General features: G+C 35.4%; 1 protein-coding gene across 1 annotated transcript; it reads right to left on the bottom strand.

The window, feature by feature from the left end:
- Positions 1 to 4,093: 4,093 nt before the first annotated feature.
- On the bottom strand, positions 4,094 to 17,179 carry LOC104105704 (syntaxin-71-like). The gene is made up of 9 exons (XM_009614075.4): positions 16,895 to 17,179; positions 16,676 to 16,801; positions 13,616 to 13,775; positions 5,229 to 5,314; positions 5,026 to 5,094; positions 4,904 to 4,948; positions 4,759 to 4,821; positions 4,583 to 4,659; positions 4,094 to 4,355 (listed from the first exon to the last, which is right to left on the bottom strand). The coding sequence occupies exons 1-9, from the start codon at positions 17,048 to 17,050 to the stop codon at positions 4,340 to 4,342; spliced, it is 798 nt and encodes a 265-aa protein (XP_009612370.1). The 5' UTR covers positions 17,051 to 17,179; the 3' UTR covers positions 4,094 to 4,339.
- Between the last annotated feature and the right edge of the window lie 931 nt (positions 17,180 to 18,110).

Here is an 18,110-nt window from a genome sequence, read left to right on the forward strand (position 1 = left end):
GTTTCACTTCAGGTATTACGACTTGTACGCGTGGTCGGAATTTAATTTCGGGAAGTTTGGAGTTGATTTGGAAAGAAAATTCTCATTTCGTAAGCTTTAAGTTGGAAAGAGTGACTAAGGTGTGATTTTTAAATAAATGGCCTCGGAATCGGGATTTGAAGGTTCCAATAGGTTCGTATAATGATTTTAGACTTGGGCGTATGTTCGAATCGGGTTTTGGATGACCCGGGAGCGTTTCGGCGCCTATTATGGAATTGGCATTTTGGAAGAATTTCATTAATGTGAGTTGAAGTATTATCAATGTCCGTTTGGGATTCCGAGTCTGGGAATAGTTTCGTATGGTGATTTCGGTATTGGGAGCGCGTCCGGAAGTGGATTTGGAGGTCCGTAGGTCATTTCGGGGTCATTTGGTAAAAGTTAGAAATTTGAAGTTTTTGGAGAGTTTGACCAAGAGTGAACTTTTTGATATCGGGGTCAGATTCTGATTCCGAAAATTGGAATAGGTCTGTAATGCCAATTATGACTTGTATGCAAAATTTGAGGTCAATCGGACGTGATTTGGTAGGTTTCGGCATCAATTGTAGGAGTTTGAAGTTCTAAAGTTCATTGAGTTTGAATTGGAGGGTGATTCGTAGTTTCAATGTTGTTGGATGTGATTTAAAGGCTCGACTAAGTTTATAATGTGTTTTTGGACGTGTTGGTATAATTGGTTGAGGTCCCGAGGGCCTCGGGTGGATTCCGAATGATTAACGGATCGAGTTTGGGACTTGGAAGAAAAGATGAGGCAGCTGATATCTGGTGTGATCGCACCTGCGCAAAAAGGGCCGCAGGTGCGAGCCAATGGTCGCAGGTGCGGTTTGGGCGAAGCTGGGCAGTGACCGCAGGTGCGAAGGGTTGTCCGCACCTGCGAGGTCGCAGATGCGGAGGTGCGTCGCAGGTGCAAGAGTGAGAGAAGAGTCTGGGAGCGCAAGTGCGAGGGTATGTCTGCACCTGCGAAGGCGCAGATACGAAAGGAAAGGCGCAGGTGCGGAGTCGTGCTAGGCAAAGGGAAAGCGCAGGTGCGAGGTTTCGGCCGCACCTGCGAGACCGCAGATGCGACGAAGAGGCCGCATGTGCGAAAGTCGGGCTGGACAGAATGCTTTTAAGCGGGGTTTGAGTTCATTTCACCCATCTTTCATTTTGGTTGGGCGATTTTTGGAGCTTTTGAAGAGGGAATTTCGTCATCTATTATGAGGTAAGTAACTCCCACCTATTTTGAGTCAAATACATGGTTTTTATGTGGATTCAAGCATGGAAATTTGGTAGAAATTTGGGATTTTAAAGAAAAACCTAAAAATTGGTATTCTTGGATTTTGATCACGAATTTGGGCATGAAATTGAGAATAAATTATATATTTGAGTTCGTAGTGCTATGGGTAGTGTTTGTCTTCGAAAATTTTTGGAATCCAGGCACGTGGGCCCGAGGGTTGCTTTATCGATTTTTCGAGCGAAGTTGGAAATTGTTATAAATTGATTAATTATGAGTATTATAGTATATTTTGATTGGGTTGCATCTTAATTGATTAGTTTGGAGCGACGAGCATCGATTTGAGGTGTTACAGAGGCTTTTGAGCCGGTTATGGAATTTCGGAGCGAGGTAAGTCTCTTGTCTAACTCTATGCGGGAAAAATTACCCCTAGGTGTGGTATATTGATGTGTACTACTTTTCGTGGGGGCTACGTACGCGCGAGGTGACGAGATCCCGTACGTAAGTACATTCATGTTATTGTTCAGGTAGGCTTAGGTTCACATCATGATGTAGCTGCACTATTTGAGCATTTTCTCGCCTATTAAATTCCTCTGCTTTACATTTCTACTTGATACTAGACTTGCTATTGTAGAGACTTCACGAGTTCATGATTAGTCACCGAATAACTTTACTCCCCTTACGGCATGTTTCCGTGATATATATACTTCATTGGAAGGTTTTTAGTTAAAAGAAATTACAACTCACACGTTTATTCGTGAGTGGGGTCAAAGACCCATCAAAGCTTCTTATTCTAATGGGATCGGGTCGTTTGCCTCGGCAGGATTATGTATTTCACTCTTATGGGATCGGGTAGTTCGCCTCGGCAGGATTTGTGTACCACACTCTCACGGGAGCGGGTCGTTCGCCTCGGCAGTTTAATAGATGTATCTATGATTCGCGTCGTTCGACCCTCGGTAGTGTACAATTTGAATTTTATGTTGGAGCGGGCCGTACACCTCGGCATTTTCTATATCATATACTTATGGAATCATGCGTAATATTTGGCAAGAAGCCCGAGTATCTGTAAGTTTTTTCGATTTGGGTTATGAAAATCTATCTGATGAGATCCATTATATTCAAATATACGCTCCGGTTAAGGAGGGAATTTCTAATGGAGAGCTTGAGTTCCTCGTAAAGAGGGGTATTTGTACCACATGATCTATACTTGTTTATCTCACTTATTTACGCTGCCTCACATTTACTTACCTCTCTACTGTACATGATATTATTGGACAACTAGTAAGTGTTGATTACGTACTCATACTACACTTACTGCACATTTTTGTGTAGGTACATATGTGACTAGTGGTCTGGTAAGAGCAGAGACGTGTATGCATGGGGGGACTTACAAGAGCTGCATTCCATATTACGACCCGCAGCCGGCAGAGTCTGATTCAGAGTATTTATATTTCTCCTGTCCAAATTTGTATTTCCGGACAGATGCTGTATTTTATTTTACATTCTTAGTTGATGCTCATGCACTTGTGACACCGGATTTTTGGGTGATTATGGGTTATTCTGTACTGAAATTGTTAAAAATATTATTATTTACTCTGAAATTTCCATCTTTTACTATTTAATTTAAGGAAATATAATTTCAAAAATATTAAAAATGAGAACCAACTCAATATTTATTTTTGGCTTGCCTGATAGCGGCGTCCGGCGTCATCACGACCTTTAATGGATTTTGAGTTGTGACATTTTCGATGTTAGATTTCATAGAGCAAATATCACGAGTATAGTCTAAGCTGCTCAAGGGGCTCTCCTGATTGAATAATTAGTTAATTTAGCCGATCGGAAAAGGAAAAAAATATTAAGCTCCTACGAGAAAAAGATTTAACATCAGTATGTTCATAGTTCAACATTGTGAATGTGCGAGCAAAGCTTCAGAAGGGAAATTAATTAATGAAAAAAGAAGGTATATGTTGTGTAAAAATATTATTAACGATATAAGGTCTTTGTAGAAAAATTGTATAAATTAAGCGAAGCAATCAGTATCATAGCGTTAAGAGTATCATGTTAAGAGTAACTTAGCCCAACGAACATTATTGAATACAGGCTTTTAGCATGATATTCTTTTACTTATATTATTTGCACGTTGACTAAACTAGACTAACGCCTTCATTCTTAAAAGTCTGCGTTAAAGCAAAGAAAATTGAAGGAAATGTATATCTCGAACTTCTACTACGCTTTTATATTTTTTGTTCATTATTTCTGATAAAATATTATATTTTAAGATTTTAATTTGACACAAAAGGTGTAGTCCTTCTCACGAGTGCTTCAGCTTTCCACATGATTGTACAGTAGCTTGCCAGAATCTATTAGTAATTTGGAACGCAATTTCTTCCTCCTAAATTCGCTTTAATACTATAATAATCTATTTTTATATGTATGCCAAGCAACACGAAAATAAAAGATGATTATACGTTCAATTTCTTTATCGGACAAGATTGCGATATCAATCTTTGCATAGAGCTGTCGTCATCTTTAAAATAATAATAATAATAATAATAATAATAATAATAATAATAATAATAATAATAGAGTTATATCCATTAATTCGTTCGTGAGTAAAATATCGGCTTTATTTAAGAGGGAATTGAATATGTTTTTGTGCCTTATGTCATTTTTGTTTTGTTGAAGTTGCTTTAGAATTATTTTATAAGGTCGGGTAAAAAAGAATATTAATAAAAAAGAGAGAATACTACTTAGGAAATTAAGTCATGGGACTAAAATATTCGTTATCTAAGTTTTCTAAGCACAATCCTTTAATCTTTGTAAAATGATAATTTCGTTCAATTGGCATTACTGAAAAATAAACAACCCGTCTCCACTAAAACCGGAAATACATTGTCTAAAGATAAAAACAACAATTACTACACCTCAATCTCAAACTAATAAACACACAAGCAAGTAGAATACGAATGCTAGGCTTAACCATCCATATTAACTTCTTTTTTTTACATGCACACACACAAAAAAAATATTAAAAAAATAATGATAAATAAACGGATCGTGAAGGCCAACATACAAGTCGATCCGACATGAGTTTTACTTCTTCAAGACACTGCAATTGATGAGAGTCGCCAGTTAGGCTATTTGGTAATTGGTAGTATTCAACTATATATAACTCTTGCGGAAGACAGTTTAGCTAGGGTATTTACACTAGTTGAAACTATGAAAAAGGATCAACACATTAAACCTAAATCGCGGGCTGACACTCTTAATTGTTGACAATATAAGATGAAATAATGAAACAAAAAGAAAAGGACAAGACAGGATCTGAAAACTTACTTGTACAAATAGGCTGCAATCCCAAGAATGATGATCAGCAAAATGATGTCGATACAAAAGTTTCGACTAGATCTCAGCTGGAAAACAACCAAAGTTTGTCAAACAAAGCTCAGGAGTAATCCTTGTATCAGTGCAGATCACTTACTGCAACTGAATATAGCGCTAATTCAGTTTACCTGGTTAACTGTATCCTTAAGCCTAACGTTGGTATTCTTCAAGTCTGAGGTTGCCTTGTCCACCTATTGAGAAGTCGAACCATATCAATCTTTAGCTATGTTTCTTTCCATATCAAGTATTACATAAACCAGTTAAGTTACCAACCTTTGTGTCAATCTCATCCATCAGAGGAACTTGTCTATCCAACTCCTGCATGCATAGCATCACATCTTTAGTACCTATGTCAATTGGAATGATATAAAATAGAAACCATAAATGCAGCAAACCTCGTTCATATCACTGGCCATGTTTTTTAGAGTATCCAAGCCTTCTGCTATGACCTCCAAACCTTGGTCCTGTGAGATGTGCAAACTTAAATCTTAAACATAGTCCAGGAAGCAGTAAAGAAGCAGTAAACATTAACGTCAATTAAGGGGGAAAAAGCCTCATTCAAAGAATTTCATGATAAACAACCCAAAAAAGCACATGCCTGTCTCATTTTCCGCATTTCATACTCTTGCTTGAATTGACTTGACTCTTCAGTCTGTTGAAAATATTCATTGTCAAATTGTCCATCTGTAATACAATTACACTCCGTAAGTAATCTAACAATCAACTATAGCCTACAGTAATGATGGATTAGATGATACTTTTATTTCATGATAAACTATGTCGTTAGAGGCTCATTTTAGGCCCACTAAGACCCTGAAGCTAGGCGAAGCTCATGTAGGTGGTTCACTTCGTTTAGCGAGCTCTTTAGCACAGGTATGCGTCTTCCTGGCCATAGGCTCTATCTTGAAGAGGGTGGCACTGAAGAATAAATATCTCTATATATATATATTAAATGAATAAATATAATTGGCATTGTGGTTAAGCCAAGAGGCATACTGAGAAAAAGTCACTTGGCATTTTAGGATAAAAAATTGGGAAAAACTTAATGACAGTCTATATAAAGAATTCGAATTGATAATCTAAATCTAATCAATGAAATTTCCAAATGGTAAATTTGTACCATAAAAAGAAAGGAGCTTATATTATGGAATCTGTTTGCAAGTACATTTATTAATTGGATTTTCATCCAATTAAAATTAAGTACTTAAAAAATCAAATTAATTGAATTTTACATGTATACAAATTGAAAGCCAAACCTCTTAGCATCGATTTATATTTTTGAAGAAAAAATTTAAAATATTTGAGTAGTGTAAAGTTATCCCCAAACTACATTTTATATTTATACCGTTTTCAAATTACACAAAGATCAAAATTACACAAATGAATTTGAGCTAAATTACATAAATGGAGGTGACAATCTAATCTAAGATAGGTGATTTAATGGATGATTTTGAGTTGAGTTTTATTTTCTGTATGTTTAGGAACTAGAAATCATGGAAGGACCTTTTCAGTTAGTAGCACTAACTGAATAGAGGGTATCAGTAGTTTTATAGTAAATTAACATAGCTATGTATATTTTGAAAAAAATCAAATTATAATTTAGTTTTAAACGTGATAGTTAGTGATAATTTAAACATAAAAATATTTGAATATAAATATAAAAAACAATTTGCTTATGGCACATAATACAAAAGTAAAAGTTATTAACAAAACCAGCAGTTTTATGATAAAATCATAAAATAAGAGGGTAGTCAAGCTTAAAATTAAGTTAAGTGGCGTACTGAAAAAAGTCACTTGGTACTTTTAGGACAAAATCCAAAAATATTTAGAGACAAAATCTAATAAGAATTAAGGCAAATTAGATTTGATCAAATTTAATTTAAAGGTATAAATCAATTAAGATTGAATCCTATTTTCGTTGCAAATAGATTCCAAAACTTTCCAAAAATAAGAATTTCTATTTTAGTTATTATTTACTAACCACATAATTCATTTTCTTTCATTTCATAATTTTTTTTAGAAACATCATGTAAAAAAAACGATAGTAGAACTATTGTTGTAAAAATTTGAGATAAGATTTGTTTATAAAAACACACACTTTGAAATATGAGTAATAGAGTCAAAGTTACTATTGAATAACTTTTATTTTTATTTGTATTGTACTAGAATGTGTATGGTAAAAATGAATAGTAAAAGTAAACATTTATATATATATATATATATATATATATTAAAGGAATAAAGTTTCCAATTTTAATTAAGCCAAGTAGCAAGTTATTAACAAGACAAGTGAAAATTTATTAAGAAGCCACTTGGGAACCTTATTAAATTAAAATTAAACTATATGTTGTACTACACAGATTTTTCGGGAAACAAACATTCAATCATCCCATTTTTATCGGCTCTTTATAGAAAATTTTCTTTACATAAAGTTAATTGTATTTTTTTAGGATTAATAAATTAAAAAGTACTTAAAATTGAGGAAACACCAAAACTTAAACAAATATCGTACATATATTTTCTATACCTTCTTGTCGCTATCTCTTCCTTAAAAAATTGCCAAAATATTAATATTAATAATAATAATAATAATAATAATAATAATAATAATAATAATAATAATAATAATAAGATTAATCTATATATCTTATATTATTTTCTTAAACCAAATCAACTCAATTCTTTTCCAAGCTTTTGAATTGAAAAACAAACAAACAAATCAAATCTTATCCAAGCTTTTGAATAGGAAAGGAAAACTACAAAGACGAAAACAATACCTCAAGTTTTTGGTGAAGTATAAGAAAATATAAACGGATGCTCCTTTTTTGTCTATTATTGAATTAAACACTTAATAAAATATATAAAATTTTATAGTAAGAAAAATAATATAAGAAGATAGGGTATAGATAGTGTGAGAGAATATAGTTTGACATAAATTAATAAATAAAATAAAGATGATAAATAAATAATACTATTATTATTAGTAAATTTAAATACTAATATGAGCAGTAGAATAAAAGAATGAAAGTAAATAAAAAAATCTATATCTATATCTATATATATATTAAAGGAATACAGTTACCATATATATTGGCATTATGGTTAAGCCAAGTGGCAAGCTATTAAAAAGCTACTTGGCAATATTAAGGAGAGTTTGTAGCTAGGGATATTGTCAAATAAGGAAAATTCGGTTAAGAACTGTATATGCAACCCCATTTACTAAATTAAAATTTTTATTATTTAATTCTGTTTTGAATCTTATATGGTAATAATAAAATAATAATAATCTTTATATCTTCTATATATTTATTTTGTTAAATCAAATCATATTCAAAACTTATCCAAACTTTTGAATTGAAAAATAAAATAAATCAAATCTTATCCAAGCTTTTGAATTGGATAAAACTCCAAAGATGGAAAAAATACCTTGAGATTTTGGTAAAGTATAAAGTATGGACATATGCACCTTTATTTATGTTATCTATTATTGGATTAAACACTAAATAAAATAATTATATAAAATTTATAATAGGGGAAACTAATACAGAAAGAGGGGAATTAGAGATAGTGTGAGAGAATTTATAACAACAACAACAACCCAGTATAATCCCACAAGTGGGGTCTGGGGAGGGTAGAGTGTACGCAGACCTTACCCCTACCCCCAGAGGGGTAGAGAGGCTGTTTCCGAAAGACCCTCGGCTCGAGAAGAAGAAAAATAAACAATAGACAATAGGTCAGTGACAGCAATAGAAGATAAAAAATATTAACAGCATCGGAAGAAATAGAAAAATAGATGTAAAAGCAATAACTATAAACAACAATACTACAATAGAAATGTGAGAGAATTTATACTTTGAATTAATTTTTTTTAAAAATAAAAATAATAAATAAACATACTCAAAAAGTATTATTGATAAGGAAATTTTTTCTATAGCGTATATATATATATATATATATATATATATATATATATATATATAAATTTTAGTTAATAAATAGAATTCATAATTTCATATTGAATAATACAAAAATATAAAAATATTATTAGGATATTTATACATAAGATAAGGATATTATATATATAACATAAAATAAAAATTATTTAAAATATTGGTAGATTTTTTGCAAAAATAATAAAAGGCTTATCTCTTTTTAGTTTTGATGAATTAAAAGTTATAATTTAGTAAAAAAATATTACATTATTTAATAAAAAACTAATCAACTATTATAGTAGAAAAGAATGTATGAAAAGAGGGAATAAAGATAATATGAGAATATTTATACTTTAAATCAATTAAATATAACAAAAGATACGTAAATAGTACTCAAAAAACTTTATTGACAAATTTAGACAATTGAAAATTTAAACAGTATAACATAAGTTTTAAAAAGTAAATTTTTAGAGTAAGAAAATATATATCTATTTTATATTAAAAGAAAATTAGTGACAAAATATTAGAACAATTGACAAGTTAATAAAAGTCACATTAGTAAAAATAAATAGTACTAAGTACTTGCTAATTTATTAAACAATTAAATAAGGATCAAATAATTTATTTGATTACCATATGATGTGTATCCTTTAAATTTATATAGATTTTGTTATATTTATGCACATTACATTACAAAATAAAATAGCAACTAAATTTTATTAAAATAATATTATATATCATATTATAATTTCATAAGACTAATACTCTATCAAAATATCCGCGCATCGCGCAGGTTCTAACACTAGTAACTGAAAAAGAGAAACATTAATTGTAAAAGAAATGTTATGAGTGAATATGTTACTTCTTTTTTTTTTATAAGGTAAATTGTGTTAATCAAAAGGGAGAGAACTCCCGTATACACGAAGTATACCAAAAAGTAGAGAATTTACATCAGAACATGATTCTCTACAAAAGACGTCCAATCTTCTATACAAGTAGGGGCTAAATGAGTGCACCAAAAAGCGATCAAAGATAAAAGACTATTCTTAAGATGTGAAAAAGGAGACTCAATCTCCTCAAAAACTCTCCTATTTCTCTCCCCCCATACTATCCACATGAGAGCTAACGGGGCGAACTTCCACGCCTTTTGCTTTCGTCTTCTACGGAAACCGGCCCAGCTATATAACATTTCCTTTACAGTGCTTGGCATCACCCATTGAACACCAAAAAGATTCAGGATTGCCCTCCACAAAGCTGAGGACACAGGGCAATGCAACAAAAGGTGATCAACTTCTTCCCCTGAGCTTTTACACATGTAGCACCAACTAACAAGTGTAATTCCTCTCTTTCAGAGATTTTCAGATTCAAGATCACTCCCCTCGCCGCTAGCCATGCAAAAAAGCACACCTTCGTGGGCGCCCTAGGAATCCAGATCGAGGAGTATGGAAAAGTGGTCTCCTCTCTCACCAACATACTCTGGTAAAAGGACTTTACGGTGAACAAACCATCGCCACGCAAGCCCCATCTCCAAGAGTCACAAGATGGTTAGGGCCTGTCTTGCCCATATAGCAGTGCCAACAAATCTTGGAGCTCCGCAATCTCCCAATCTTGCATGTTCCTTCTGAATGAGAGGTCTCATACTACCCCCTTCATGCTCCTTACGAATCTGTTGGACCATCAATTCCTTCTGGTTTGAAACTTTGAAGACGTGAGGGAAGGAGACCCTCAGAGTATCCTCTCCACACCACCTATGATTCCAAAAGTTGATTCTCCTTCCATCTCCCACCCTGTAAGTGATGTTGCCACTGAATACTTCCCAATTCTTCATGATGCTCCTCCACATGCCACACCCGAAAGGTGTTGTGATTGCCTTGGTCCTCCAACCCCCTCCCGTGGAATCGTACTTTTTTACTATGACCTCCCTTCATAAAGCATGCTCTTTTACCCCGAATCTCTACAACCACTTCCCCATTAAAGCTCTGTTAAATACCCTAAGATCTTTCACTCCAAGTCCACCCCACTTCTTTGGGGAAGTGACTGCCAATTCACTAGATGAAACTTTCTAGTTCCATCCGCCGCATCCCAAAGAAAATTCCTTTGAAGTCGCTCCGGTTTTTCTGTGATGCTCACCGGTGCTTGCAACAGGGATAAGTAATAGGTGGGCATACTCGATAGAGTGCTTTTAATAAGCACTTCCTTACCGCCTTTTGACAAATACTGTTTCTGCCAGCCTGCTAATCTTTTTTCAACCCGCTCGATCACTGGATTCCAAACCGTAGTATCTTTATATGAAGCGCCCAATGGGAGGCCCAAGTAAGTAGTGGGAAGGGAGCCCACCTTACATCTGAGAACATAAGACAAGGCATCAATATTAGCAACCTTACCTACCGGAAAAATCTCACACTTGCCGATGTTGATTTTGAGTCCTAATACTAACTGAAACCACTGCAGGATCTGCTTCAGGTAGGTCAACTGATCCATATCGGCATCACAGAAAACCAGTGTGTCATCCGCAAAAAGCAAATGAGAGACCCTTCGGGCACTGAGCACCCCAATCGGAGCTGAGAATCCTCTCAAGAAGCCTCCGCCCGCCGCACGATCCATCATTTTGCTCAAAGCATCCATCAGTAGAATGAATAGCATGGGGGATAGGGGGTCACCTTGCCTGAGACCCCTGGAGCTGCCAAAGAAACCACACGGGCTACCATTAACCAGGACAGAGAATCTGACTGAGGAAATGCAGAACTTGACCCATCCCCTCCATCTTGCCCCAAACCTCATCCGCATCATAATGAAGTCCAGGAACTCCCAATTGACATGATCGAAAGCCTTCTCAAGGTCCAACTTGCATAGTAAGTCGGGTTCTCTATTTTTCCTTCTGGAGTCTACAAGTTCATTTGCCACCAAAGCAGCATCCAGGATCTGCCCACCTTCCACAAACGCATTCTGGGAGGACGAAACAGTCATGTCAAGAACCTTTTAAGTCTGTTGGAAAGCACTTTAGAAATAATCTTGTAAATGCTCCCCACGATACTAATAGGCATGTAGTCTCTGATACAAGATGCACCTTCTTTCTTAGGCACAATAGTAATAAAAGAAGTATTGATACTTCTCTCGAAAACACCTTTCACATGGAAGTATTCAATGGCTTCCATCAACTCTCCCTTGATGGTGTCCCAAAAGAGCTGAAAGAAAGCCAAGGAGAAACCATCAGGCCCGGGGGTCTTATCACCAGCACAATTCGACACAGCCTCGTGCACCTCCTCCTCCTCGAAAACCCTTTCTAGCCACTCGCTGTCTCCCTCCCCTATATGGTTGAACTCTATTCCCCCCAAAGTCGGCCTCCAACTAACTTCCTCTTTATATAAGTTCTCATAAAACCCCACTATCGCCCTTTTTACCTCCTCCTCTCCCTCAATCCTCACCCCATCCACAACTAAGGGCTCTATGAAGTTTCTCCTTCGATTTGCAACCGCCACCCTATGGAAAAACTTAGTATTCGAATCCCCCTCCTTTAACCGGAGCGCCCTCGATTTTTGTCGCCAACTAGTCTCCTGAGCTATTGCTAACTCGACTATTTCCCTCTTAACCTCCCCCAATCTCGCTTTCTCAGATTTATCTAACTTCCTCGCCCCTTCCCCTCTTTCTAATTCCCCCAATTCATGCATATGCTCCCTCATTTTAACCTCTACCCTCCCAAAAACCTCCTTATTCCACCTAATAATATCTCCCTTGAGCAATTTAAGTTTCTTCGAAAGACGGAATGAAGGTGTTCCCTGATACCCCGTAGCTTGTCCACCATTCTTTCACCTTGTCACCGAATCCTGGCACTTTCAACCACATGTTTTCGAATCGGAAGGGAGCACTCACCCCCCTCCCTCTGCATCCATCTAGCAAAATAGGCAAATGATCCGAAGTCAGCCTAGGTAAAGGAATCTGCAGCACATTCGGTACCAGCTCATCCCAGGAGGGCGATGTCAGGAATCTATCAAGTCTAGATCTTGAGTTGGAATCCTCCGCCCTGGCCCAAGTAAACCTTTCCCCTGACAGAGGAAGGTCAATGAGAAAGTGATCATTGATGAAGTCAGAAAACTCCTCCATGGCCCTCGAAATCAAACTACACCCTAATCTCTCCTCCGGGAATCTAATAGTATTAAAGTCTCCCCCTAGAACCCATGGAATGTCCCATTCCCCCATCACAATTGCTAGTTCCTCCCAGAAAGCCTCCTTGGACCCTTTTCCTACCGGTCCGTACACTCCCCCAAATCCCCACTCTACCTCACTCACCCTATCTTTGACAAGAGCTGCTAAAGAAAAAACTCCCTTCTTAATCTCCTTTACCTCCAAACTTCTATCATCCCACATTAGAAGAATGCCCCCGGCACTTCCCACTGCTGGGACCCAGTCGTATTTTACCCAGCTACCTCCCCAGACACTCCTCACAATCACATCCGACAAAACTTCCATTTTTGTCTCCTAAAAACAAACTAGGTTAGCACCCCACTTTGATGATGGCCCTTTTGTTTAGGTCATTCATCCCCCTCACATTCCATGAAAGAATCTTAACTTCCATAAGTAACAATATCCCCATTTTCCCACCCCCTCTAGCCAAGCTCCCATCCTTCTTGTCACACACCCGGCCTGTTCTCTGGTACACCACTACATCCCCTAAATTATTTTGCTTAACACCTTGACCCAACTCCCTCCGAATATGTTACTTCTTAGGAAACGGAATTAAGACCTTTAATCTAAGAAAATAGTCACGTAAGCTGGATTAGAAACTTATAAGCTATAATTGCATCTTTGCATCTAAACAAAATATTAAATTGAATCTTGAACTTAATCTACATGTTCTTTTTACTACATATATTTGTAGTTTTTTTTTCATTTATTTTTTAATTAGTTTTTCCTTGCATTACATATATTCTTCTATTTTTTTCTTCAGCGTGTCTTTCTTTTCTGAAGCTCATGCTTTAATTGTGGCGCGGATAGAGCCCCAGCAAACATCGGGACTTACAGGAAGATCAGTTAAATGGCAGAAATTATCAATCACCTGAATCAAATTTAATTTCCGTGCGAGAACCTGAAGCTCTCCATCCTCCAGATTGTTTGGGTGGAGCTGCAGAGCCATCTGGTATGGCATTTATTCTATCTGGCAGTGCAAGAACCAAATCATTACGGGCAGCAAGTTCTTCACCCGACAGACCTTTGACCTGAAATTGAGGGGTTTTTAGTACCAAGGCAACTAATTAGTACCACAGATTACAATATAAATGCAGATTCACTCTTTTGGTAGGGAGGCCCAAACAAGGGCAGCAACAGTAGTGGACATTGCAAGAGATCTTAGTTATCAAGTAACTGAAAAGTGTGAACATTGCAAGAGATATTAGTTATCAATTAACTGAAAAAAGATGAACAAAGTTCGAAGTGTCCACAACCAAAGCATTCTAAGCTCCATTACTGCCGTCTTTACCTTGAGTCCTTGTTTACTCTATAAATGAAGCAAGCTGCTAAAACAGTTTTGCAAATTGAGGTTTAACTCAGACATGTCAGTCAAGACTAAGGCAATACCCACTCCACTTGTAATGATACAAAGTAAACAGGCTAATCAAGACAAATGCTCTAGCATTAATAAGTAGGAGTAGAATAACGCAACTTCGCCCATCGGTCCTTATTTACTCTACAAAGGAAATGTGCTGCAATGACTAGGTTAAGAAATCTTTTTTTTAAAATCACGTGGACTAGATTAAGAAACATGTACGAGGCTAGATTACCAGAGCATCAAGTCCACAACCTATTTTGGTAATGTCTAGTCCCCAACCATCTCCAGATGAGTCACAAGCTTTTCTGGTCAATTACAATAGATAGCTTCTTGGTTTGTTTTGGAAGGGGGTAAATTATCACCTTTATTCTATCCAATTATTTTTGGATATACAGATGAAAGCTTTCACACTCTTAATCCCTCAATCTGATAGTACCATTTATGCGAAACCTCTGAATCCAGCGGTTTGGCATTTTTATCACATAGACTCCCATACTCAAGTCACTTTGCTCAGTATCTTCCAAAATTATGTTCAGTTATCTTTTAAGTAGCATGGACATGAAATCAGAAAATAATTGACTAATTGTAACAATATGAAATCCCCAGGAAACTATATAATGTATGTGCAAATATTTATGTCGCTTCAATATACCAAAGGAGAACATAAAAAAGAAAAAGAAATTACTGACAAGGGTACATATTCAAGGTATAATTCGTCAATCCCATAGATTCAAGTTATTCTGAAAAACCAAAAGAATAAATTTTAGCAAACTGAAAAAAGGATAAAGCCGCATACTGGGTATCTAAATCTGTTCGCAATTTTTCACCAATCTCGTCTCTGCCGCTTAGTCAAATAAGAGGAAGCTGATTCTAATTTTTTCATAAACTTCCTTACAATAAAAGGACCCTATTTCATTTCTTTCCAAAAGTTTTTTCTTTTGTACTAGGGCTGTGCAATAATTCAATATTAAAGTTTTCTGAGTCTCTTTGAGCGAATGGGTTTTTATTTCCCCTTATTCTATCACTCAACTTTACTTCTTTGTGCTCTATTTCCATTCTTCTCTCAGCCCTCTTCACCGCTCAAGCTCTCCCGCTCGCTTGGACTCTTGTTCTCATAAGCTTGACGGCTACTCTCAGATTGTTCTTGGGATTTCAACGTCACGGCATCATCTCTGTCTCCCCCCCCCCTCCCCCTCCCCCCCCTCTTCCTGTTAGATTGAAGTAGGAAAATAGCATGACCAATTGCATTTTTTGTTTCTATACTACTCTTGAATCCCAACATCTCCCTGAATCGAAAATAAAAACCCCACTAACCAAAAGTCCAAATTAAAAGAACCAAAAGCAAACCCAAATTGAGGAACCGAACAATCCTGTAAGTTAATAGAATTATTGAAAACTGACTGAATGAACAGCCTTATTTTCTAGGCTTAACAAACTATTTTAGCAAAATCAGAAATAGGGAAGCTGTGCATGATTGTCCTCAGCAAGTGACATGGTTTCCAGAATTTGAGATGTTAGACTCAAGTAAGATTTGGTGAGCTTCTATTTTTCTTATCTACTGAACAGCCAAATTTAGATTTACAGATTTTTAACATGGTATAAAGGAACACTATAAGTCTATCACTCATAATTAAAGCAAAGAATGCAACTTGGTAAAATACTCGGGTATGAGCTCACACGACACCTTTAAGCTTTAGGAGCATCAGACAGATAGAAAGAAGAACTGCATAGTCCTCGAGTTCATCTGGGTTTTCTATTAGTTGCTAATTAGGATAGGAGAATTAAAATCGTACAAAATCAGACTTTTGTTCCGCAAAATAGAAACTCGTAATAATTTGTAGTAAACCCGAGTGCTTGTATTGCTGATCAAACTCCCTGTTGCTATCCATAGTGTTCTTTTTGAAAAGGACTATCTATAGCATTCTTGAACCATTAAAACGAGGAAAACGAATATTGAAGATAATGTGCTAATAGTTATACAACATTCTGTGTAATAGACAACCCCCTCCCCCACCCAATGGCCCCTTTTTCCTATATAAGTGATGTAGGATGATCAGTACACATCTTATCCGCAAAGCAAATGCCCTAACAGCACACTATATCACTGTCAATCAATCAACTACACCACAATAAAAAGTTAGTTGTGATCAGCTATCTAAATCCTATATATCCATTCCCCTTTATTACGACGCGTCTTGTAGGCACGTTCTAACCAATTCAACATCCTGTTATTTCAATATTTCATAATATATCATCAACCTATGCAACCTTCCTCTTCTCTACGTACTCATGATCATCTATGCTTTTACAAAACTCACATATTTAAAAAATTAAAAAAATTAAAAAAAAAAAAAAACAATTTTACACCGGCTTCCACTCCCCCCTCCTTCCAACTTTTTTCTTTATCTTACCTTTCATCAAAATCCAGAACCAGTCAACCAAATTAACACTACCTCGAAAGATAAGCAGATTATGAAAAAGTAGTCCAAGTACAACATATCACATCAGCTAATATTCACTATCATTACATGACCAAATCAGATTTTAAAAAAAGTCAAAAGTAAACCACACCTTCCTTACAGCCAACCTCTGCAATTTTGGAACCTCTTCGAGTAACTTGGCTTTAGTTCTCCGAATCTCGGCGTTGATCGCCACAACAGATGCCCTATTTTTCTCATTAGCAGCTGTTTCCGCTTTCTGTAACCGCAAAAGAGAAAAAAAAATCAATTGTGTGAAACTAAACCCTAGAACACACACAGACAAAATGTTAAAAAGGTGAAATATTTTGACCTGAAAAGAAGCTTCGATGTCTGATTCAACAGAAGAATAGAGACGAGCGAAGGCGTCGTCGCCGGTAACGTTGGAATCCTTGTGCTTGTCGATGTCGTACTTGTCGTATTTCTTACAGATTGAGTCCACCCGTGTAAGAATATCTATTACGCTCATTTTGCTTCTGATTCTTCTCTTCTTCAATCACGAAATAATACAAATGGGAATTTTCACTTTGCAGACGGAGAAAACACTCTTCAGGATACAGACTGGAGTACCCTTTTCTACAAAAAAGAAGCATAGGGGTTTGTTTCGGGGGTTTTTTTTTATTTATTTATCGTTAGTACTTCTTCTCTTTAGGTGAATTCTTTTCTTTATATATTTCTCTTAAATCTATCGAAAATAATTTTTTTTTTAACCTTCGGCGTAAATTTTGCGTGCAAACTACTTTTATGAGACTACAATAGATTTGTTATTGTTATTCTAATCATAATGACATCTTACTTGGCTTATTAAAGGTCAAAACGTATAATGCAATTTAATCTATCTATATCTATCTATATATAATAAAAAAAGAGGCAAAAACATCATATTAAACCAAGTGGCAGCATAATAAAAACTCACTTGGCAATTTATGATAAAGTTAGTTAGATTAGATAATAATTATTTTTTAAAAATTTAAATTTAAAAAAAATAAATTATGCATTATGTGATATTAATAATTAATTACTCTTTTTGAATTTGAATTTAAATATACTTAACTACTTTTTTACGAAAATAATAATTTTTATATACTGAAAATTATTTATTCTAAAACCTTTCCGGTTTAAATTGGGAAGTTGCCCACACATAATATAACTTCATGTATATATTAAAAGAATGATATTGAACCACGAGGTTAGGCCAAATGTCTTATAACCTGTTTGGCCAAGCCTCTGAAGAGGCCAAAAGTACTTTTTTCTTCAAAAGCATTTTTTTTCCTAACTTGAGGTATTTTGCCAAGTTTTTTCGAGGAAAAACGTATTTTTGGGAAGAAGCAGAAAAAAGTAGTTTCTTCCTAAAAGTAGAAGCAGAAGCAGTTTTAACTTTTCTTCTTACCAAAAATGCCCTTAGCAAAATATAGTATATACCAAAATAACTGTTAAACCTAATACTTAGGATATTAATGTATAAATATTTCTTATTATTTTTAAGATAACTATCTAATATATAGTGACTTTAGAGGTGAATGCTTTTA

Source organism: Nicotiana tomentosiformis, chromosome 2, assembly GCF_000390325.3.
Source record: "Nicotiana tomentosiformis chromosome 2, ASM39032v3, whole genome shotgun sequence".
Lineage (NCBI taxonomy): Eukaryota > Viridiplantae > Streptophyta > Magnoliopsida > Solanales > Solanaceae > Nicotiana > Nicotiana tomentosiformis.